A 23,572-nucleotide genomic window follows, 5' to 3' on the forward strand; every position below is an offset into this window, starting at 1 on the left:
TTAATCTGATACCCAGATGGGCTAACTGACCTGCCCTGGTTTCTAGAACTCTAGTAGGTAGTGGAGGAGGAATGTGAACCAGACCCTCTGACTCTCAGCCTCAACCCTCGCCCACAGCACCCTGTACGGCAACTTTGCCGAGCCAGGTCTGGTGCAGACTTCATGATTCTCCTGGACTGTGGCATGCAGGAAGTTATCTCTGTGAATGTGGGCAAAGCAGTTTTAACATTATTGCCAAGATTCCGTTGCAAAGCATTAAAACGTCTTGAATGTCCAGGAAAGGTCTTTATCTTTGCTCTCGGAGGTACTCCAGGCTCGCGTATGATATTAAACAAAATCTGTTTGACTCCATTTGGCCTCCTTTTCACATATATTCTGGGCCTTGGGCTCATCTGCAAAAAAAAAAAAAGTCAGAATAACAGAAAGTGTGAAGGTTCCTCTCCTTACGCAAAACTTCACTGTAAAGATGCTGCATCTGAATCCTAGAATTTTCATCTTAGTTTGTAATCATTGAAGGCTACTCCTCCCTCTTCCTTAAACCTCGGTTCTCAGATTCTTGAGCACATCAGATATTCACTACTGAGACACAACCCTGGCTTGCATATTTAAATAAAAACACCTGTCTACATGGACAGGGAATGCAGAATAGGGACATAACAAGGGATTCCTGGTTTAGCTGAAATGTGAAGATTTAAAAAAACAAAAAGACGTGCTGAAGATTGCTATATTCCCTCTTAAGGCTTACTTTTAAAAAAAAAAAGACAATGTGTGGTCAATTTAAAAAAAAAATAAAAATCAAGATTTTTGTTGGCCTTTAAATTTGTTTCCAAGAGCTTGTTTATTTAGACAACACACACCATTTTGGTTTGGATCCGTTTATAGCTTAAATATAATGTCATGTGGTATGAAAGTAAGTACGTGGAGCTATAAAATTGATTAATTTGAATTTCTGAAACTTTCAGGCTCTTCTGAAAACATTTTCCAGAGAGAATTTTGACAGAATCTGGCAGCTGTTTGGGTTACCAGAAAATGAACTTTCTGTGACATTGAATTTAATTTAAAAAATGCAGCTGGGTAAATTTTCCTGCCTAATAATTTTAACAGTTGTTATTTCTTCAGTATTTTGGGTTAAATCAAAGATAATTTTTTCTCCTTTTGCATAAAAACAAGGCCAACTTGACTTAGATTTAAAAACATACCTCTCAAAGCTATCGCTTTTTAAAGCATTTTATTAACATTATCCTGAAAATTAAAGAAAAAAACTAAATTCCTACTTAGTAAGACAAAAATCCTGTCTGAGTAAAACGTTGAATTGTTAGAGCTGAAACATAGTTCTCTAGTTGGAGCCCTGGTGACGCAGTAGTTAAAAACTCAGCAGCTAACCAAAATGTTGGCAGTTCAAATCCACCAGCCACTCCTTGGAAACCCTATGGGGCGGTTCTACTCTGTCTCATAGGGTCTCTGTGAGTCGGAATCAACTTGACGGCAACGGGTTTTGGTTTTAGTGTATCCAGTACATTGAATAGCTTTTGAGATGTGATTGGAAACAAATTTAACTTGTTCAGTCCCTTTAAATATATAGTCACTGGAGGATGCTCTGGAAGAAAACTCTAATTATTCTATGATTTTATGATAACATGTACTTACTAAATTATCTCATGGTTAATTTAAGCTGCAAACACTGTCTCTGTTTAGTCTTAGACTGTTCGTCTCATATAACACCCTTGATTTTAAATTAAACCTCTCTGCTCCTCCAGCTACACATCCAGAAGGATGTGGTTTCCATAAAGATGAGATCCCATGGGGCAGCTCTCCTCTGTCCAATAGAGTCACTATGAGTTGGAATCTACTCGACGGTAATGGATTTGGTTTTTTGGTTTAAATCTCCAGCAGGACCCTTGGCAAGCAGGAAGCTAGAGAAGGGAGCTATGGGGCCTTTGGCCTTTGTCTCTCTTTCTGAGCACCTACTCTACCAATATTCTAACTCCAAAGTCTAGGGTGAGGACAGGCTTCCCAGAGAGGTAGGGTTGACCCCTTCACGTGCATGACCTACTATGTTATATCCGTAGGTAGGGTTGACCCCTCTCACATGCGTGGCCTACTATGTTATATCCATAGGTAGGGTTGAACCCTCTCACATGCATTACCTACTATGTTATATCCATAGGTAGGGTTGACCCCTCTCACATGCATTGCCTACTATGTTATATCCACAGGCAGGGTTGACTCCCCTCATGTGCATGGCCTACTATATTATATCCACAGGTAGGGTTGACCCCTCTCACGTGCGCGGCCTACTACGTTATATCCATGCACCTATCGGAGCACTAGCAATGGTTAAGAGCTCGCTGCTAAACCAAATGTTAAAATGTTAGAGCTAAAACATAGTTATCTGGCTGGAGCCTTGGTGATACAGAACTCAGCTGCTAACCAAGAGATTGGCAGTTCGAATCCATCAGCTGCTCCTTGAAAACCCTATAGGAAAGTTCTACTCTGTCCTACAGGGCCACTATGAGCAGAATTGACTCAACGGCAAAGGGTTTGGTTTTTGGTTTATTGGAGCACTAAGTGTGCTATGGAAACCCTAGTGGCGTAGTGGTCAAATGCTATGGCTGCTAACCAAAAAGGTTGGCAGTTTGAATCCACCAGGTGCTCCTTGGAAACTCTATGGAACAGTTCTACTCTGTCCTATAGGATCGCTATGAGTTGGAATTGACTCGGCAGTGGGTTTGGTTTTTCTTTTGGTTTAGTGTGCTATGCTGCAAGTGTGCTGTACATGCTGATCTCTTGTGAAGTTCAAGCCATCTCTCACAGGCAGGAACCATGGCTCAGCCATTTCTTTATTCCACTCTCAATAACTGGTGAATGATCTCTAAAGCCTTGTTTTTTTTTTTAATGGAAATTAAAACTCAGGAAAATTAAGTAACTTGCAGGGTTATATAGCAATAATGGAACCTGACTAAAACTGAGGACTCCAGAAAGTATATTTTCTCACTACAGGATCAAACCGACCAGCTCATCCTTAGAGTACATACACCAACCATGCAGTGCAGCAACAGCTAAGATGTGAAGGTGCCTTGGATGTATTTTTCTTTACCGCACGCTTCTGAAAGTTAAAAAAAAAAAATTTTTTAAAAGAAAAGCGGCTTTTTAACAGACCGTGGACTTTTTTCATAAGTAGTAACATGAGAGACATATTTCATTAATCTATTATTAATTTATCTTTGGGAGATTGAAGTTTTTATTATTTTCTTCTAGTGTGCCAGAAAATATACTGTTCGCCTTGTTTGAAAAAAAAAAATACAGATACAGACAGATAATATGTACTAGATATATTGTAATTGTAATACAATATATAAAAATGAAAAAAAACCCAAACCCATTGCCGTCGAGTCGATTCCAACTCATAGTGAGTCTGTAGGACAGAGTGGAACTGCCCCATAGCATTTCCAAGGAGCAACTGGTGGATTCAAACTGCTGACCTTTTGGTTAAGAGCCGTAGCACTTAACCACTGAGACACCAGGGTTCTAATATAGTATATATTAGATGTATTATATACCTGGGTGGTGCAGACGGTTAACATGCTTGGCTGCTAATTAAAACGTTAGAGGTTAGAGGTGCGTCAGAAGAAAGGCCTGGTGATTTACTTCCAAAAAATCAGCCATTGAAAAGTCTATAAAATCCAGTTCTACTCTGACAAACACATAATTTGCCATTTGACTCAATGGCATTCTATCTATTACTTATTAGATAGACATGATATTATATATATATCTATCTATAAGCTTATAAGCTTATTCAAAAGAAAAATTTTCTGATGTTGCCTGGTGCGATTTTCTTATTGATTTTTTCCCGTCTTGTACACTCAGCTAGCAGACGTCAGCTGTGGGAATGGGGATTTAGAATGTTAATAGAAGTCGAAGTCCAAACACTCGGGCTGCGTTCACAGTTTCATTTGCCCTGGAAGCACAGGAAGGGTTTTGATAGTAGGCAGATTGGACAAATTGCTTGCCCTTTACCTCTCTCGTAGGGGATCCGTCCCCGTGAGGACAGGCAATACCATGTCACAGCTCTATGAGTACACAAGTCAGAAAATTAAAATAGTTACTATGGGAACTTTAACCAGGTCTCCTCTACCATCTGCTCCATGGCTTATTGGGCCTTTCATTATGAGGTAGCATAATACGTCTTCCATTTTGTTGTGCAAGGAGAATGAACTGGAGGTAGCATTCATCTGTGAAACGCATAAAGACATGGCACAGCTTTGGAAACTCGGTCCCCTGCCTGGCTGTCAAGGGCCCCTCCCTGCAAAAGCAGGGGTAGGGATGCAGTGGGAACTGGAAGGTTCTAAATTGGACACATCGTCCTATAGCTGGGCAACGATATCCATTTAGAATCTCTGATAGACCAGAACTAACCAAGTGTCAAATTGGAAAGAACACAAAGAACAGACTGGGGATTTGTCTTAATGTATTTTATGTTGCTTAGCACGTGGAGCACCTTCATCCTGCAATCCTGGGTTAGGGGCCGTGCAAACACAGGATCTCATTATCTAGTCTTGTGGGCAACTCTCTGCTTATCCCAGCATACTCTAAGAACAAACAGCAGGGAGCTGTGTAAATAAGTATTCCAGGAAGTGAATCAGAGATGGGACAGCAGAGGGCTGAGTGTTCAATTGAACAGCTTCTAATTCTTGAGTGAAACCACGGCCCATGTGCACTGCCTTTGGGATTTCTTCCCTGCAGTGAGTTCTTCCCAGTTCTCAGAGAAGAAGAACTCAAGGTAACACACCTCTCCCTCCTCATCTTGCTGTGTCCCCTCAGCTCAGAGACCACTGTCAGCTGCCCGTCACACGCGTCCTCAGAGGCAACAACATTTTTCTCACAAAGCCACCTCTTCAGGCCTGCCAGCCAGAAACATTCTTAGAAAAGCAAAAGCAAATATTGAAAATATCATCTAGCAAGACAAGGCCTAATTTTATTCCTTTACTCACTCTTAGAAGTATCATGGAAGCTTCTGCCTTCATCTAATAAATCAATGAGAGAGTGTCAAGTTTTCCTGAATACCACTTCAGAGTTCCTTTTTATTACCAAGGTCTTCGAAATCTTCTGCCAGACCTACCAATTTTTGTGCCATTGAGTAATTCATCTTTATGTGTTTAAAGAAAAAGGGGGTGATGTGTATTAGATCAGGAGTCAGCAAACCGTGGCCAGTGAGCCAAGTTCAGCCGGCAGCCTGTTTTTGTAAATAAAGTTTTACTGGAACACAGCCACACTCATTCCTTCTTATAGTGTGGGCAGCAGCTTTTGCTCTGCAACGGCAGAGTTGAGTAGTTGCAACAGAGGCCAGAAGGTTGGCCAAGACTGAAATATTCACTGGCCTTTAACTCAGAAAGCCTGTCGACCTCCGCTGACTATACCTTTAGTAAGGTCATACAAGATGTAAGCTCATTTCCAGGTGGCCGAATGTGACTTCCATTAAATGGGAAATACAGAGAAGCACATAAAGAACTTCTATGCATGTGTGTGTACACTGTCAGAACACCCACCTAGTGATTTAGTGACTACATTGCTGTGCGTGCAGCCTGTGGCAGTGTGTTCAGGTGAGGTCTGGGCCCCTGCAAAGCGTGTTACAGATCCCAGTGAGTATTAATAGTATGTTTAATGCAGGGGGACTGAACCTGTTCTGGCTGCCAGTCACACGGCTGAAAAGTTTGCAAGGCCCTTTTCATGGCATTCCAAATTTCCCCAGCAAAATCCAGTTGTCTTGAATTACTTCCCAAGAACAACCTTGCTGGAATGCTTCGAAATCAGTGGCCTACTTTGAAGCCCTTTGAAAACAGTTCCATAATCCTTCGGCCTCAGATAGGTTTTTGGCAGAGAGTTAACATTCCGTGTGGTTTCCTGGCAGGATTCTCCCTCCCACACTCCCTTCATTAAGAATTCAGTGTCACACCGTACAAGAGGGTAAATAAAGTGAATAACCAGGCTTGCAAGTGAAGACACCTCAGGACCCATTAGTTAAAGAAATGGATTTTTTGGACAAGGATTTGCAGAAACGGGAGTGTCAGGGTGTCCTGCTTTGAAAAATAAACTTCCTGACTAATTTCATTAAATCGGATTTTTTGGTTACTTGCAGTCCATTTCGGAGGGCAAACCGGGCCATCAAAATGGTAGCTTTATGCTGTAGTTAGCCCATGGCTTGACTTTAAATTTGGGAGGTTAGACAATAGTAGGCAGAGGAATCATTTGATAAGCTATCTCCTTCCCTCCTCTGGTTCCATTCTTTAGCACACACTTTCTGAGCGCCTACTGTGTGCCTCGCGCTGGGCCAGATAGGGAAGATGCGCGATTAAAAATACATGCATGACTTCAGAAAGCTGTCTCCTGGAGGAGGCAGACAAGGAAATAGAGTCTCAAAAAACAGTGCAGTAAGGACCGTGGGGTGCAGGAACCACAGAAAACTCAGCCAGGGTGGTCAGGCAAAAATCTCCAGAATATAGAAGCACCTGAGCTGAGCCGTCAAGCACAAGCAGGGTGTATCTTAGGTAGCCAGGGGTGTTCTAGGTGGAGGCAGCGGTGGGAAAGGACTTGTTCTGGAATATTTGAAGGTCTCCCAGTCTCCCATATGAGTGATCAGTAAGAAGTTGGGAGTGGGTAGGGGGAAGCTGAAAAGTAAAACAGGAACCGAATCAGAAAGGGAAACTTTTATCTTACTAAATTATCGGGATGTTATCCTAGCCATTAAAAGCGCTAAGCAATGGACTGACGTGATTCCTCAGCCCTGAAACACTGTCCCATCACCTGATTTTCCAAGTGTCATTTGCCTGTTCTGTCTCCCTGTGCTAGAGGTGCTCCTGGATCCCTGTCGGACTTGGTGCCCTGCTTCCTCCTGCCAGGCTGTGTGCCAGCTCCAGGAGATGGGGCTGCAGACCCCTCAGCTGGTGCAGTGCAAAGCTTGTGACATGGAATTCTGCTCCGCCTGTAAAGCCAGCTGGCACCCCGGCAAGGGCTGCCAAGACAGCATGCCAGTCACCTTCCTTCCAGGGGAAACCAGGTAACTCTGAGCACAAGCTGCCCACAGGGTGAGGGTTCAGGGCTGGGAAGGGGAAACTCACTTCCCCCCTTCAAGAGAGGACAGGGGTGTGCTTGATCAGCCTTACCACATGCTCATCCTCCCGAGTTTCATTCAGACCTCTCTTTGTCTGTCTGTCTGTTTATAATTTAGTGTTTACTTATTTTTGAGAACTGACTATGTGCCCTGCACTAAGCAAGGTCCTGGGGCTATAAAGATGTATAACAAACAAAGTTAGACGCTGCCTGCTTTGGAAAGACAAACATGTGAACAGTTAATTACTATTTGGGATTTTATGTTCTATGATACCTGAGATTTTCCCAAGCTTTGGAAGGTGATCCAAAATGGAGGTGCAGAAACAGGAGCAATACTAGTGGGCAATGGTTAGAAATAACAGAGGGGTCGTCAGAAACAGGTTCCCAGGTTCCCAGATTCCGAGGCCAAGGTGGGTACATCTTCCTAAAATAGCGAGCCAAGTAGGTAGGATAAGGAGTCCCAGTGGCATGATGGTTAAGCGCTAGGCTGCTACCTGAAAGGTTGGCGGTTTGAACTCTCCCAGCAACTGTTTGGGAGGAAGACCTGGCAATCTGCTTCCACAAAGGTTCCAAACCCACTGCTGTCAAGTCAGTTCTGACTCATTGTGACCCTATAGGCGGGGGCTGATTATCCGATAGGCAAGGTAATCATTTGTAGTGAACAATTTCACATGTTTTCACCACATCAGACATTCCGCTTCTAGGTCTGGCTGGCATCTGTCTCTTTTCCAACCCCATAGCACCTTCCTATAGAATCAAAGCCTCTTTTCACATTTACAATCCCCGACAGGGCCGAATGACCCGGTAAGCACAGGTAATCATCTGTAGTGAATGATCTTTATATGTGGTGAGACCCATGTGAAATTGTTCACTACAGGCGATCTGGTTTACCTTGCCTATTGGCTAATCTGTCACTTCCTGTGCCCCCATAGGGCTTCCAAGGCTGTAATCTTTATGGAAACAGACTTCCGCATCTTTCTCCCACTGAGCGGCTGGTGGGTTTGAACCGCTGACCTATCGGTTAGCAGCCCAGCACTTTAACCACTGTGCCACCAAGTCTCCTTCCCATAAAGATTACAGCCTAGAAAACCCTATGGGGCAGTTCTGCTCTGTCACATGGAGTTGCTAGAAGTCAGAATCAACTCATTGGCCCCTAACAACAACATTAGGAAAAGTATGAAGAAACAATCCTGTTTGTGCCCCTCTTCTCCCCCACAGCCAGATTGCCAGGCTTTAAGCCTGGGTGAGGCTCCTTGGATAACAACTATTAAGCGCTTGGCTACTAACCAAAGGTTGGTGGTTTGAACCCACCTAGAGGAACCTCGGAAGAAAAGCCTGGCAGTCTGTTTCTGAAAGGTCACATCCATGAAAATCCTATGGAGCACAGTTCTACTCTGCAACACATGGGGTCACCATGAGCCAGAATCGGTTCGACGGTGACTGGTTTGGTGGTTGTGCCCAGGATGAAATTGTAGCGTCATTATGTGGACCTTGAAATGATTTGTTTCAGCCATAAGAAATTGACAATATTCAACCCTTTTTCATCGGCAGTTTCGTATGGTTCAACTAGATAGAGTTGTTCCTTCCCCTCCTGAAGCCACATGCCTCATAAAAGAACTCCTGATGACTGCCCATTATCCGTTAGCTGTGGGCTTGCCTGAGGGTGCCGTCACCCTGCTGCCTTCAATCTTCTTGTCCAGCTTCTCCCTTCCCACTCTGCTCACCCCCTAGCCCCCCACGATCCCCAAAACCTGACTTGTGGGCCTGGAATACACCCCTTCACTGCCCTGTGCCGGCGCATGTATTCCTTAGGCCTGGTGTACCCCTTCACCACCCCCTCCTTTTCCTGGGGGACTCACAGCTGTGCTTCAAGAGCTGGCTCATGACCCCTTCTCTGTGAAGCTTTTACAGTTTCCCAGGGCAGGGTTAGTGACTCCACCCTCAGCGTTTCCACTGCAGATTGCCTCTATAGATTACAATCCGAGCCATATTGTGTTTTAATTTATCCGTTTACATAGCTAACTCTTCCGTTAGGCTGAGCTCTTGATGTCGTGTCCTGTGGTTTTTATCTTTATCTCCCCCGATCTTGAAATACAGCAGGCACTCACTCGCTCACGTGCTTGAATAAATCACTTAAGTTACACTTACAGGGTTTTAATAGCCCAGCCCAAACCTACTGCCATCAGGTTGATTCTGACTCATAGCAACCCTATAGTATAGGGTATAACTGCCCCATAGGGTTTCTGAGGCTGTAAATCTTTAAGGAAGTAGGCTCCTCAGGTTTTTCTCACATGGAGCAGCTGGTGGGTTAGAACCACCAACCTTTGTTTAGCAGTTGAGCTCTTTAACCACTGTGCCATCAAGATGCTTTTAAAATTTTATACAAAGTGATATCCTTCTTATATGGATAAAAAAATATATATATATGGATATATGGATATAAATCAAAATAATTGATTTCCAGGGTAGAGAAGAAGAAAGTAGAGTGCAGAGTGGGGCTATTACCCTGCTGAAGCAATTATCTGTCTAAAAGAGAAACTTCCCTATTAAATGAGCATGTGGTTCTGCTAAGCAAGAAGACAAGGAATGAGAAAGAACCAGTGTACTTCTCCTGGGTGGAATGGAGGAGAGGGCCCAGCCCTGATAGTTTCTTTAGCCTGAAAGCTTATCAAGATGGAGGATGGTGAATGTTTGGAGCCGGATGACTTACTATTTCTTCATCTGCTATCCTGGTCTCATTTAAATCATTCCACAAGGACAATTTAAATCAAAATTCATAAACCTCAGTTTGTGAAAATTTAAAATTAGATTGTACATAAAAACCTGAACTTCTGGCTTCTTGGACAATTCTGAATATTTAGCCACATGGGGCACACGTAACTTGGAAAAGCAGCAGCTGCCTCTTAGAGGGAGTATGTGCTGCCTGCAGTTTGCCACAGTCCTCACTGCTCCCTCTTGTGTTCCTGGTACTCAGGCTGTCATTTATAACTCAGTTATTTTTTATAGAGTTAAGAAAAAAAGTTTTAAATTTCACTTTGTTGCTGTTAGGTGCTGTCGAGTCGATTTTTGACTCAGAGTGACCCCATGTGACAGAGTGGAGCTGTCCAATAGGGCTTTCTTGGCTGTAATCTTTACAGGAGCAGATCGCCAGGTCTTTCTCCTACAGAACTGCTGGGTGGATTTGAACTGCCAAACTTTAGGTTAGCAGCCAAATACTTAACCATTGCTATCTACCACCTGGCCAACTTTACTAATTTGTATTACATGTCTGTCTTTAAAGAGGAGCCCTGATGGCACAGTGGTTAAGAACTCAGCTACAAACCAAAAGGTCCACAGTTTAAATCCACCAGATACGCTTTGGAAGCTCTATGGGGCAGTTCCACTCTGTCTTATAGGGTCGCTATGAGTTGGAATCGACTCAATGGCAACCAGTTTGGGTTTTTTTTTTTGGCCCTTGAAGATACTCAAGCGTGCAGACTGTGATTTAGACCGTCAAAGACGCCTATCTAATTTTATATATTTGAGTTTGTAGTAACAGCTATTATTGATACTATCTTGAAATATAATTGAAATACCAGAAAATGTTGGAAAATCATTGTCTGTTCATGTAAATTTCTATGCATCATGCAGTGCATCAAAACGTACGTGTTTTAACTGTTTTCTCTTTTGCAAAGACTCCCTGAGAGATGCCCTAATCACTCCAGTGATGTTGCCCCTGTTCTTGATATTGCCTTCCAATTAGCTCATGAGTCATATGAGAAAATTGGTTTCATTACTTTAATATCACACCTGGCTTTTAAAACAAAACAATATTATCTGGCCTGTTAACTGACTTTAATCACTGAATTTGGTGCCTCATGACTTCTAGCTCTTTCCAAAAGCCAAATTCATCCTCAGAAGGAGGATACAGATCACGTTTGATCAGAGCTGACTTTGTGTCAGGTCCTGTTTGAGGCATGTTAACTCATTCACCTCTCTGAATCACGTTCTGTGGGGGCCAGTCTGGTCTGTAGGTTACTTTTAAATTGGAGAAAGATTTGAACTAGAGACAGTTTTATCACCTTCTAGTACGAGTATTAACAGCCACCATTCACTGAGTGCTTACTATTGAAGGGCCAGGGCGTGTGCTTATGTATTTAACACTACCAAACTCTTTCAGTCCTCACAATACCCATCAAATGCTATCATCCTCATTTTTGGAGACGAGAAGAATAAGACTGATAATACATAAGTAGTGAAGCCAGGATTTGTCTGTCTGCCTCCAGGATTTGTCTGTCTGCCTCCAGAATTCCTGCTTTTAACTACTATACTGTATTGGCTTCCTTCCCAATATTTCTTATCTGCCACCTTCTGCTAGTGGACAAAAGAGAATCACATATGCCTCTGCAGGGGAGGAGACATGTGCTTTTGAAAACCCTGTGGATTTACCCTATGGGAAGTCCACTACTAGTCATCAGATAATTCATACTAAAGTGAAACTATATTTACTATTTATACTTTCTGTGACATTTGTGGAAGAACTTTCAGCCAGAATACATGCAACTTGCCAAAATTTACTCAACTTGAATGAATTCATACTGATAAATATAATATGTTCTGAAAAGGCTTCTCTCCCAAAGGGAAATCATTTTTCTACATGTTGTTTGATTGATGTAATGAGGTCAAACAATGTAACTAATGTACCCCCATAATCAGTGATAACTACCCTGAACAGTTTACTGCTTATTCTTCCAGATGTTTGCATGCATATATTTAGCCTTGTTTTTAACATTAATATGTGGATGGATATCTTTCCATACCCAAAAAACAAAAAACCCAGTGCCTAAATATCTAATCTTTTTTATTATTTGCATAGTATTATTGGTACCTTGTACTGAAGTACTTCACACATGCTTGATACCACACTGTGTTCTTTTTGGATATAATCATATACTATCCACACAATGATGGGAACACTAAAGCCCAGAAACGTTATTCCACAGCTAATTAGTGGAGGAGCCAGCACTTGAACTCAGGCTTAAAGCCATTCATGCTGACCCCTGCTAGCCTAACCAGACTTCTCATGAACGGTGTTGTACAGACAAGCCAGATATATCTAACTGATTAATGTGTGTTTATGTGTGTGTGTGTTTATAACTTTTTTTTAATGGTAAAATAGTGCATACAAACACATTATCAACCTATTGGAAAGTAAGCAAATACATGAATAAGTACATAAACTTTAACCATAATCCCATTAATCAGATACCACCATTAAAAGCCATTTGCCATGTTTTCTTTTGTCTATATGTCTAAATTTACGTATATGGGGGCATTGCTTCCCCCCCCCCCACCACCGCCACTAACCCAGACTCCCTAACTCATAGGTTTTTGGTTATTGTTTTCTGGATTTTTTGGTTATTGTTTTCTGGATTTTTTGTTTGGTTGGTTTTGTTTTGCTTCATTTAATTAAAAAAAAAAAAAAGGGCCTCAGTCTGTCTAGTTAATCTAATGCTTCCAGCAGAGCTGATGCTGGCAGATCTCTCCCAGGACCCCACTGAGCAGAAGCCCTAATGGAATTTCTCCTACAGTTCTGCTTTCAAAATGGAAGAGGATGATGCTCCAATCAAACGCTGCCCCAAGTGCAAAGTCTACATTGAACGTGATGAAGGCTGTGCCCAAATGATGTGTAAAAACTGCAAACACGCCTTCTGCTGGTACTGCCTTGAGTCCCTTGACGTGAGTATGGCCTTAAGCTTTAAATTGGTATGTTCAGCTGTGGAGCCCAGACTCAGAGTGAGAAAAATAGAACAACCATTTCCTAAAGAGCTTACAGATTATTCCTGTGAAGTAGGTAAGTAACAACATTAGAATTTTTTTTTTTCTGTTTGTTAAAGTGTTAATTCATTGAGGGCATTGCCATCAGAAGATAGTAATTAGTGCAGGAGTTTTGGGGAGGGAAAGATAAGTTCAGGTTTGGGATTCAGCCTTGGTCTTAAATGGATGGATAGAGTCTTAGATTTTGCCCAAGGAAACTGTTAATGGAATGCCAGGGATTAATAGAGCAAGGAAACTAAGCATACTGGGCATGGGGCAGTTTCAATACTCAGTGACTCTCACGACATCAGCAGGGCAAAACAGCCTACAAAGCCCTTTCCTGCCCAGTAGAATGGAACTTTCCAGCCTCATATGCCAAGACTCCCGAGTGTACCCTGTATTGAGGCTCTTCCGCTATGAGTGTTTCCTGAACACACCATGCCTCTGTGTCTGCCCAAGCTAAGTCCTCCCTCTGTCAGTGTACCAAACTTTTTCTGGATCTTCATGGTCTGATGCAAATGACAGTTCTTTTCAGCAGTGTGTTCTTCCTCACTCATGTTGGGGGGGCGGGTAGGGGCAGGGGCAGTGACCATTTTGCCAAGACGATGACTTTATGGCTTTAGATTTAGAACAGTTCATTTGTGCGTATTTTTTGAAAACTCTGCATAAATAGCAGAGCTGATCATCTGTTAAGACCCTTGTAGTTAGTGGCAATCAAAACGTATAATCAAGGCATATCATAAAAGGGATAGATTTATGTCTACTTTGTACAGCAGGGATGAGTGTATCTAGATCATTCAGTAATAGTATTATACCAAAACCCAAAATCAAACCCAATGCCTTTGAGTCGATTCTGACTCACAGTGACCCTATAGGGCATAGTAGAACTGCCCCCTAGGGTTTTCAAGCAGCACCTGGGGGATTCAAACTGATGATTTTTTGGTTAGGAGCCAAGCTCTTAACCACTGTGCCACCAGGGCTCTAGTATTATGCCTTTAAGATGCAAAAAAAATAGTCAGGACAAATCCATATTTTACATTGTAAGGAGTCATATTGGGTCTGTCAAGAGACCGCTCCTTCCTTCCTTACTCTCACTCTGATATGAAAGCACTGTTCTTTATTAAGTGTCGGTAAGGAGGGGCTATATCAGATTTATTCAGCTTAGCGTGTCATGGCTGAGAAGGGTCAACTCAGGCTGCTAAAGTAATGGAACAAGTGTTCGTAACAGTGGGTAACAGTGGAACCACCTTGAGCTTTGCCTGCCTTTTGTAGAAAACGTTAGCCTGCGAAGGACAGGCTTGTCGGTTGTCAAGAACATGAGAGTATATTTGAGATGGAATGTTAAAAAAGGTAACACATCTGTTCGAGACCTTTCAACCTGAAATCCACCTTTTTTTGAAAAATCGAACAGATTACTTCCCTTCTGGGTTATTCCTTTGAAAATGGGTTTATTAACTTTAAATTGCTCACGGAATTTTTAGTAGAAACTAGGGTAGCTGAACAAATCTGGAGAACGTACTACTGTTTTCTATTCTGAAGTCTTCAGGTTCACATCCTACGCAAGTTTAATAAATCAGCTTGGCAGAAGTGGTTTTCTTTAGCTTAAGTCCAAACAACTAGATTGTTTCCTGACCTTGTGCTGTGGGAAGGGGCTGATTGGAAAGATCTTTCTGAAGCATAATAAATCTTTTAAGGCAGTCCTTTAAGGCCTTCAAAGCCTTATTATATTTTGTTGCAGCTTATTGTATTCTGGTTTTTTGAAAACTGATCATTGAATTATGATATAGTATCTAATACTTAGGAGTCTCTGGGTGGTATAAAAAGTTAATGCTCATGACTGCTAGCCAAGAAGCTGTTGGAGTCTACCAGAGGTGCCTCAGATGAAAGGCCTGGTGATCTCCTTCCCCCAAATCAGCCACTGAAAACCCTGCGGGGCACATTTCTACTGCGGTACACGTGGGGCCTCCATGAGTAAGAACCGACTCTCCAGCAGCTGGTTACTGGTCATCTGATACCTGGCCTGCAGTCTACCACTCCTGGCAATTTTTCGCAAAGGGAAGAGGAAGTGAAATGCCAGTTTTACTACATATTGTCAGATTTTTTAGGGCAAGTATTAGGAGTGGACTGACAACAGGTTGATTTCTGTTGCCACCTCCCCTTACTACCTTGATCAGGTACAGGGAGTGGGAGGGAGCCCCACTACCTTTCTGCTTTTGAGACCAAAGCTGTTCATTCTTTGCTGTAGCCTCTGCAGAAATACCCTACCTGATTCAACTTCTAATGTAGGTTCTGGTCTGTGCAAAAAAGTGTTATCCAGCCCCGGCTTCTGCCTGAACTAATGGCAGAGAAAGCAACACTGCAGCTTTTCTCATTGAAAGTCATCATCCTCTTGGCCAAGGGCTTCCTATTTTTCTTTGTAGTTGAAAAGCTGCTGAAAAATGACTCAGTGGCCATCAAAAGGAGATTCTGGAAGAAAGGAAGTCTGCTATGGGGGTGATTTATCAAGGACCCTAACAATGATTTAAGACAAGCGCATAAATGTAAGGCTTGAAGCCAGCTGTGCTCTTAAAAGGAAAGGAGGCATTACACTTAGGTGGTCTCTACCCTCGGGGAGTTTTCCACCTGAAGCACTACTTCTCTCACATGTAGGTTTGAAGGAATTATAAATTATTTTAGACCGCTTTCTTTTGATCATATTTATCACTTTCCCCTCCTTGTTCATGGCCAAGCCTCGTCTCCTCCTTGAACCTCTCACTGGTGTAGCCCATAACTCAGCTGTCTCTTTGCTTCTCAACTGCGGATGCCACCCTCACATTCGCTATTTTCACTAGAAAAGGAGAACCTTGGTTTCTTTCTTTTCTTATTCCTTTTCGAAGGGTGGGATAATTAATATCCATTGAAACAATTGTTGTGTGCCAGCATTGTGTAGTCTTCTGTACCTATCTATTTTATCTAATATATGCACGGTCTCTGTCAGAGTCGGAATTATGATTTCCTTTTCTAAGAGGGGATCCGGGAGGGTTAGTGATCTTAAAAACCATGATCTTTGTATTCGACCATGCTGCATCTAAGCCAGAGTTTGACAGGAAATTGTAAACCTTAAAGGACTTGGTTTCCTCTAAGGAATTTATTCTTATCTGTGAACATCTCACTGATTGTGGTTTTCTGTAGCATGCTCTATATTGTTTCTGTTTCCACTGCAGAGTGTGATGAAGCTTCTCTGAACAATAGTGAGGAAACATGTCCTCTTACTGAAATACACCTAGACTCCTGGCAGACCTGGGATTGTTTCATCCCAGTATTTATCCATACACTTGAAATGGCAGTTAAAGCATTTGATGTTACAAAAACCACATTAGAGTGCTTTTGTGAGGATGCGAGAAAGGTCCCTAGGGATGCAAACGTTTGCATTCCACTACTAACCTAAGAGTTGGTGGTTCGAACCTGCCCAGCAGCACCTTGGGAGAAAGGCCTAGTAATCTACTCCCGTAAAGGTTACAGCCAAGAAGACCTATGGAGCAGTTCTGCCCTGTAACACATGGAGCCACTGTGAGTTGGAATCGACTCAATGGTGACGGGCTTGGTTTTGGTTTTTAAGAAAGGTAGTTGTTAAATAAGCTTTTATTTGGTTCAAACAGCACGCATTGAGGGTCTGGTGGCTCACTCTGGGCTAGATGTGGACACTGCAGAGCTGAGTGAGCACGGTCCCTGCCCTTGAGGGCGTGTGATCTCTCCATGCCCAGAAACCTCACAACGTGTGATGACAATGCCTTGTGAAAAGCTGTAGTGAGGATGGATGCCATGTCCGTTGGCAGACCCGTGGAGGCAAGAAGTCACTGGGGCTGGGGGAACCTGGGAGACCGGTGACAGCTGAGTGCTTGAAAACCGATTGTGAGTTCACCAGGGAAAGAGAACAGAATGTACCCAGGCAGACAACTAGAAAAGCAATGATAAAGATCTTGATGAAGAATGGCATGAAGTCCTAGGTGTCCTGAACATGGCCAGAAATGCTGGATAGAAAAGCTGAGACTTCGGTGGAAGTTTTTGAGTATCAGTCTAAGAAGCTTGGACTCTAGCACAGGGGCAAGTGCTTTCCAAGCATGGGTCCAGGAATGTGTTAGATCAAAGTCACTTTGGGAGTAGGTAAACTGGGCCCTACCCAGACCTACTGAATCAGTATTTATGGGGTAAATCCCAGGTATCTGCATGTTTCATAAGTTATTCAGGCAATTCAAATATGCAGCCAGGTTTGTCAGCCTCTGCTAGGGGAGGTCCTGAAGACTTTTAAACTCGGTAGTACAACATGATTTGGTTCATGTTTCAGACATACAAATGAAATACATCAGCATTATGTGGAAATTAATACCTGTATAAAAGAAAGCATAATTAAGGCCTCCGTGAAGACAGAGTTCAGAGTGGACAAAAGTAGTCAGAAAGAGTCTCACAGAAGACAAATATGGAGGCTAGAAGAGGCATCCTGTTTGCCTACTCCTGTCCTCCCTTTTACAGATGGAGAGTCTAGGGCAAAGGGGCAGGATAGATAGTGGCAGGCTGGGACTTCCGCCCTCCAACAAAGGCTTCATTCTCCTCTGCCATAAATAAATCAGGATTTAGTGATACGCCACCAGGCATTCAGTTATCAGGAGGTTTGACCTATACAAACGACAAACTCAAAACTGGTGCCAGTCTCAAGATATGAAGAAGGACATCTGGCTACAGCCACCCAGTCTAGCTCTCTCAGAGTTGTTTGGAAGGGCCAGAAGGCAGCAATTCATGTCCTACTATCCCTGTTATCAGAAGAGTGATTTTCTGCTCTCTCAGACACCTTGGGTCCTGTGTTTATTTACTCTTTTCTTAAAAGGAGGCTGCGTGTTTACAGCCACAGTTAAGTGGATACACCATCATGAGAGCTTCCTTTGTACTACTTAACTGCTTCCTCTTGACAATTGGTTGGAAAAATGGCACTTCCTGTCAAACACCTGATGACCAAATGCGTAGTGGCGTATCTGGTTATGGTAGGGTAGCATGAAGCCTTTGTTGGAGGATGGGAATCCCAGCCTGCCACTCTCTGTCTTAATTATACTTTCTTTTACACTGGTATTCACTTACACGTAATTCTGTGTAAATTAGCAGTCAAGCTCTTAACCACTTCACCACCAGGTCTCCATGAAGGGAGCTACATGGCGCTTCCTGTTCATGAAGGAGCAGAGGGTTTTGTATAGAAAAAGGATTCTCTACATACTGTGTAGATACTACTGAGATGCTGGGTGTAAAGCACTGGGCTGGGGGTACATAAAGACATGGAAATAAATACGAGGGTTCCAACTTCAAGAATCTGACAGTCTAGCGAAGACCAACCATGTCAAGGTGATTGGAAATCAAGGTAGAGTGTGAGAATGCTATGACAGACACCTGAACACAATGTTTCCATCAGAGCCATGAAAAATCAAACCAAAACCAAACCTGTTGCTGTCGAGTCGATTCCGACTCATAGTGGCCCTATAGGACAGAGTAGAACTGCCCCATGGGGTTTCCAAGAAGCAGCTGGTGGATTCAAAGGGCCAACCTTTTGGTTTGCAGCCAAGCTCTTAACCACTTCGCTACCAGGTCTTCATGAAGGGAGCTATTAATTTCTTCTGGACAGTTGGGGAAATTCTACGTAGAAGATGGTGCTTGGGCTAGTTCTTAAATAGTGCCAAAATTGAGCTGAGAGGAATGAGGAATCTGATACTAATGGAGGAGGATGGACCAGAGATAAACCAAAGTCATCTAACCCTAGGGGAAAATCCTGTCAAGGACAGTTCAGAAGATGCAAAAGCAGAACAGACTCGAGTTGAGTAAAATATAACCAGTGGCCAGGAAGAGCTTCTCTAGAGTAGCAAGAGCCTCTGACCTACTTGTTCAAAAGTCCTGTATCAGCAGAAGATTCTTTCTTTCCTACAAAATCAAGAGACAGCTGCTGTGCCAAGCAAGGCCCTCTCAGGCTGAGGATTGAAATCTGGTCCAGGACGCCCCCTAGTGTCCAGTTTGCACTGTCCCCTCTGGGCTGCAGAGCAGGGGATGCCTGGGGAGTACAAGGACCCCTGGCACTGGAGTGACAGCAGTGAAGTGTTTGTAGGTGGATATTCTTACTCTAGTGTCTTTACACTCTCTTATCTATTTTGAGCATAAAAAAAGAAACGGAGCTCAGACAGGGCTCATTCACTAAATGGAGCGGGAATCTTACACTCACTCCTGTTCTTTCTCTGCCCCTCGCAGGATGATTTCCTTTTGATACATTACGATAAAGGCCCCTGCCGGAACAAGCTGGGCCACTCCAGGGCTTCTGTCATCTGGCATCGGACACAGGTAGGAGGTGATGGACCTAGAGCTTGGATCTCAGGAAGCGTGTGTGCGTGTATATGTGTGGTTTACAGACAACTTGGTGGTTGGTTGAATATCTGCCTTACAGAAAAATTGAGCTGCTAAGCATGGTTCCCAAGGAGGAAAATTCCAGGCGGGGGAATGTTTACAGGTCTAAGATTGTGCTGTGATGGCTCTGGACTGAAGTTAGAGTAAATATGTATCACGTGTAACGCATGGTGAATGTTTCACGTCAGCCCTTAGATTACTTGCACGTTACCCGTGACCTTGGCAATGATCTGATTATTAGGTTTAGTTCATCCTTGCATAGCCCTTAATCAAGAGCTGTCTGTAGAGGACCTGAGGTAAGCAAATTTTAATAGGAAGGGACAACAGGGAAAGAACGGGAAAAAAACATACACTGTAATGTCTGTACAGCCTTTGAAGTTCATAAAAGGGCCTCCATTTAATATTTATATTTTCAGCACATATTTATCCTCTTCTGTGTGCCAGCCACTATTCTAGAAGCTGGAGATACACCAGTGAACAAGACAGATAAGTCCTTCTCTTATGGAATTACCTTCTATTTAGGGAGACAATAATAAACCAGTAAGTCCGTAAAACCAAACCCTATGCCCTTGAGTCAATTCCGACTCAAAACCCTATAGGACAGAGAAGAACCGCCCCATAGGGTTTCCAAGAAGCAGCTGGTGGGTTTGAATTGCTGACCTTTTGGTTAGAAGCCGAGCTCTTAACCACTGTGCCATCAGGGCTCCAAACCAAAAACCCAAACCCATCGCCCTGGAGTCGATTCTGACTCATAGCAACCCCATGGTAAACACATAAGCTACTGGTAAGGGCTATAGGGGTGAAGTGATGGGGGAGGGGTGCTTTAGTTTGTGTGGTCAGGAAGACTTCTTGGAGGTGGTACCCTTGGCTGAGCTCTGGATGGCGCTGAGCTGGCTGTATGAATCTGTGGGACGGGGCCGAGGAGGAACATTCCAGGCAGAGGGAAAGGTCAGGGCAAAGGGGACGGGGACATGTCGATGGCTTTGAACCGTGAGATGGGGGTCCACCTGAACATAGTAGAGTGAGTGAGAGGGTCAATCAGTGGTCAGAGATGACACCAGAGGTCAGATCCCGTAGGGCTGTGTAGACCATAGTAAGATCTTTGCATTCTGTTCTGGGTGAAATGGAAAGCCATTTTGGTTATTAAGCTAGAAGAGATTCAAGTCTGCAAAAGCCCACTGGTCGCTTTGTGGCTTGAAGGGGTCACATCTGTTATCTCGTTTGTAGCATTTCTAACGACAGCCTTCTGAGTTATGTGCTATCAGCCCCATCTTGAAGATAAAGAAACGGAAGCTCGAGGTGGTTGCCTAGGAGTCGGAGCAGAGCCACCTGCAATTATGCTTCCTCAGTGAGCCGAAATGCGGGGCCCGGGACAAAGCCGTTCATGTCCGCAGCGGGCGCGTGCAGGCTCCTCCTGTGAAAGGCCGGATGGTAAATATTTGTGGCTTTGCTGGCCATATGATCTCTGTTGCAACTCTCTACTCCTTCCTGTAGCATACAAGTAGCAGTTCTTAAATAAACAAGTGAGTGTGGGCCTGTTCCAATAAAACCTTGTTTACAAAAACAAGGGGTGGAATTGACTGTGATGCTGGTTACACAACTGTGCGACTACCCTAAAAACCATCAAATGGTATGGGTTTGATGGGCGAATTGTGTGGTATGTGAATTATATCTCAATAAAGCTGTTATGGAAACCCTGGTGGTGTAGTTGTTAAGTGCTACAGCTGCTAACCAAAGGGTCAGTAGTTTGAATCCACCAGCCACTCCTTGGAAACACAAGGGGGTAGTTCTTCTCTGTCCTATAGGGTCACTATGAGTCAGAATCGACTTGACGGCAATGGGTTGTTGAAAGCTGTTATAAAACAAAAACAAAACAGATTGTGGACCGGATTTGGCCTAAAGGCCATGGTTTGCTGACTCCTGGTCCTGAGAGTTGATTTGAGCAATATTTGGGTTTCCCCCTCTTTGCTAGCATGTGCAGCTTCAGTGCTTACCCACTGCACACCCCCGACCCCATCCTCACACAAATAGTGTAGGAAATTGTAACAAGGCTGCATTCCTCTTAGGCGCCTTCAGCATATCACTTTCCTCCTTCTCTCTGCTTGTTTTCTCTCTGGCGCGATCTAAAACCAGACCAAACCCATTGCCGTTGAGTCGGTTCTGACTTGTAGTGACCCTATAGGATAGAGTAGAATTGCCCCATACGGTTTCCAAGGAGTGGCTGGTGGATTCGAACTGCCAGCCTTTTGGCTAGCAGCCGAGCTCTTAACTGCTGCCCCACTGGGGCTCTCTAAACCCAGTGCCCCCGCTCTCTAGTGGTGATGTATTTATACTGATTCAAGGGCATCTTGCATTTGCATAGCCACTGTGTAAGTGGAAGCTGTTATATGCATCCCTGCAGAGCCATTGAGAATCAGAGCAGGGTGAGAGCTTGGAGATATTTTCTAACTTTGACATTTTACATGAGTACCAGTTGAGAGGAAGTGACTTGCCCAAGGCATTATGGTTATTTACTGCTGTTCAACAAACCTCCCAAATGTATTGGCTTAGCAAACTAACATTTTTGCTCAGGAATTTGCAGTCTGAAAAAGACTGAGCAGAGGCAACTTGTTTTTGCCCCACTTGGTGTTAGTGGGGGTAGCTGGAAAGCTGGGGCTGAAGTCACCGGAAGATCTACTTGCTCACGTTTGGCAGTTGATCCTTGCTTCGACTGGGACCTCAGCTAGAGCTGTCAGCCTTCACGTGGTCTCTCGAAGTTCTGAGCTCCCTAACAGCATGTCTTGAAGACAAGAGCAAGGTGGAAATTATCACCCTTTCTAACCTAGCCTTGGAAGTCACACAGCGTCACTTGTACCTCACCTTATTCATTCAAAGGGAGTCATGTGTTCCTTGGGATCTTTGGCTGCACTGAGTCCTAAGCACTGAATTCTAAGCATCTCTGATAAAAGTTGTTAATGGAATAAGGCATTGGAGCAATACAGAGACCTGAAGAAAGAGTCCATACCCTCCACTGTTGTTAAGGAATAAGCTTAAAAACATTTTTCAGTTCAGCTACTCTGCTTCATTCAGTCAGCAAGCTTCAAGGAGTACCTGCTAAGTGCTGGCTCTGAGCTAGGCCATGGATACTCATAGATAAAGGAAACACTCTTCTTGACCCCCAGGAGCTCTCAGTCCTGGTAGAATTTAATATAAAAATGCAGGGTACAGGTTCTCTCTTTAGTCATAAGGAACTCACAGAGTTGTGTGGGGTTGAAGATGGAGCAGTAAGGAAGAACATCTCACAGATTAAGTCTTGGGCTTGGAGTAAACAAAGTATGAGCAAACAGATGTTGACAGGAAAGTGAAGGTAGTTGCAAAAATTAGCAAAGTAGGTGAAATACAAGGCACCCAGTGGGGGGAAAGTCCAGTTGCCTGATACTTATTGAGGTGCACTAGGTACAGCAGCAGATCCCCACCAACCTAGACATTTATTATTTATTTACAAAGAATACAAAACCAAGAAAACAACCAAACCAGTTTCTGCCAAGTGGATCCTGACTCATGACGACCACATGTGTGCAGAGTAGAACTGAGTTCCTAGGGTTTTCAAGGGTGTGACCTTTCAGAAGCAAAGCACCAGGCTTTCTTCCAAGGTACCTCTGGGTGTATTTGAAAATCGAACTTTTCAGTTAATAGTTGTCTTAGTTATTTAGTGCTACCACAAGTGGATGGTTTTAGCAAAGGGAAATTTATTCTCCAGTCTAGTAGACCAGAAGTCCAAATTCAGGGCACCAGCTCCAGGGGGAGGCTTTCTCTCTCTGTCAGCTCCGGGGGAAGGTCCTTGTCATCAATCATCCTCTGGTCTAGGAACTTCTCAGGCACAGGGACCCCAGGTCCAAAGGACATGCTCTGCTCCCAGTGCTGCTTTCTTCCTGATCTGAAGCCACCATGTCTCTCTGCTTACTTATTTCTTTTATATCTCAAAAGAGATTGATTTAAGATACAACCTAGTCTTGTAGATTGAGTCCTGCCTCATTAATATAACTGCCTCTGATCCTGCCTCGTTAACATCATAGAGGCAGGACTTACAGAACATAGGAAAATCACATCAGATGACAAAATGGTGGACAATCACACAGTACTGGGGATCTTGGCCTAGCCAAGTTGACAACATTTTTGGGGGGGACACAATTCAATCCATAACAATAGATAAGCCCTTAACCATTTGCCCCATCCAGGACTCTACCAACTATACAATGACCCATTTTATAACCAC

At 43.5% G+C, this 23,572-nt stretch overlaps 1 protein-coding gene across 6 annotated transcripts in view; it reads left to right on the forward strand.

Annotated features, from left to right (window-relative positions):
• Positions 1 to 23,572, forward strand: part of RNF144A (ring finger protein 144A) — a 156,167-nt gene that overhangs the window by 118,557 nt on the left and 14,038 nt on the right. For 3 of the 6 annotated variants that reach the window (XM_064294992.1, XM_064294991.1, XM_064294993.1), the window contains 4 exons: positions 1,758 to 1,856; positions 6,850 to 7,057; positions 12,681 to 12,828; positions 19,165 to 19,254. In XM_064294992.1, the coding sequence (XP_064151062.1) occupies positions 1,758 to 1,856; positions 6,850 to 7,057; positions 12,681 to 12,828; positions 19,165 to 19,254 (545 nt within the window). Of the gene's footprint in view, positions 1 to 1,757; positions 1,857 to 6,849; positions 7,058 to 12,680; positions 12,829 to 19,164; positions 19,255 to 19,733; positions 20,749 to 23,572 lie in introns of all 6 variants that reach the window. The other 3 variants (XR_010323543.1, XR_010323544.1, XM_003411875.4) reach the window with 3 other exon arrangements.

Source organism: Loxodonta africana, chromosome 12, assembly GCF_030014295.1.
Source record: "Loxodonta africana isolate mLoxAfr1 chromosome 12, mLoxAfr1.hap2, whole genome shotgun sequence".
NCBI classification, from domain to species: domain Eukaryota; kingdom Metazoa; phylum Chordata; class Mammalia; order Proboscidea; family Elephantidae; genus Loxodonta; species Loxodonta africana.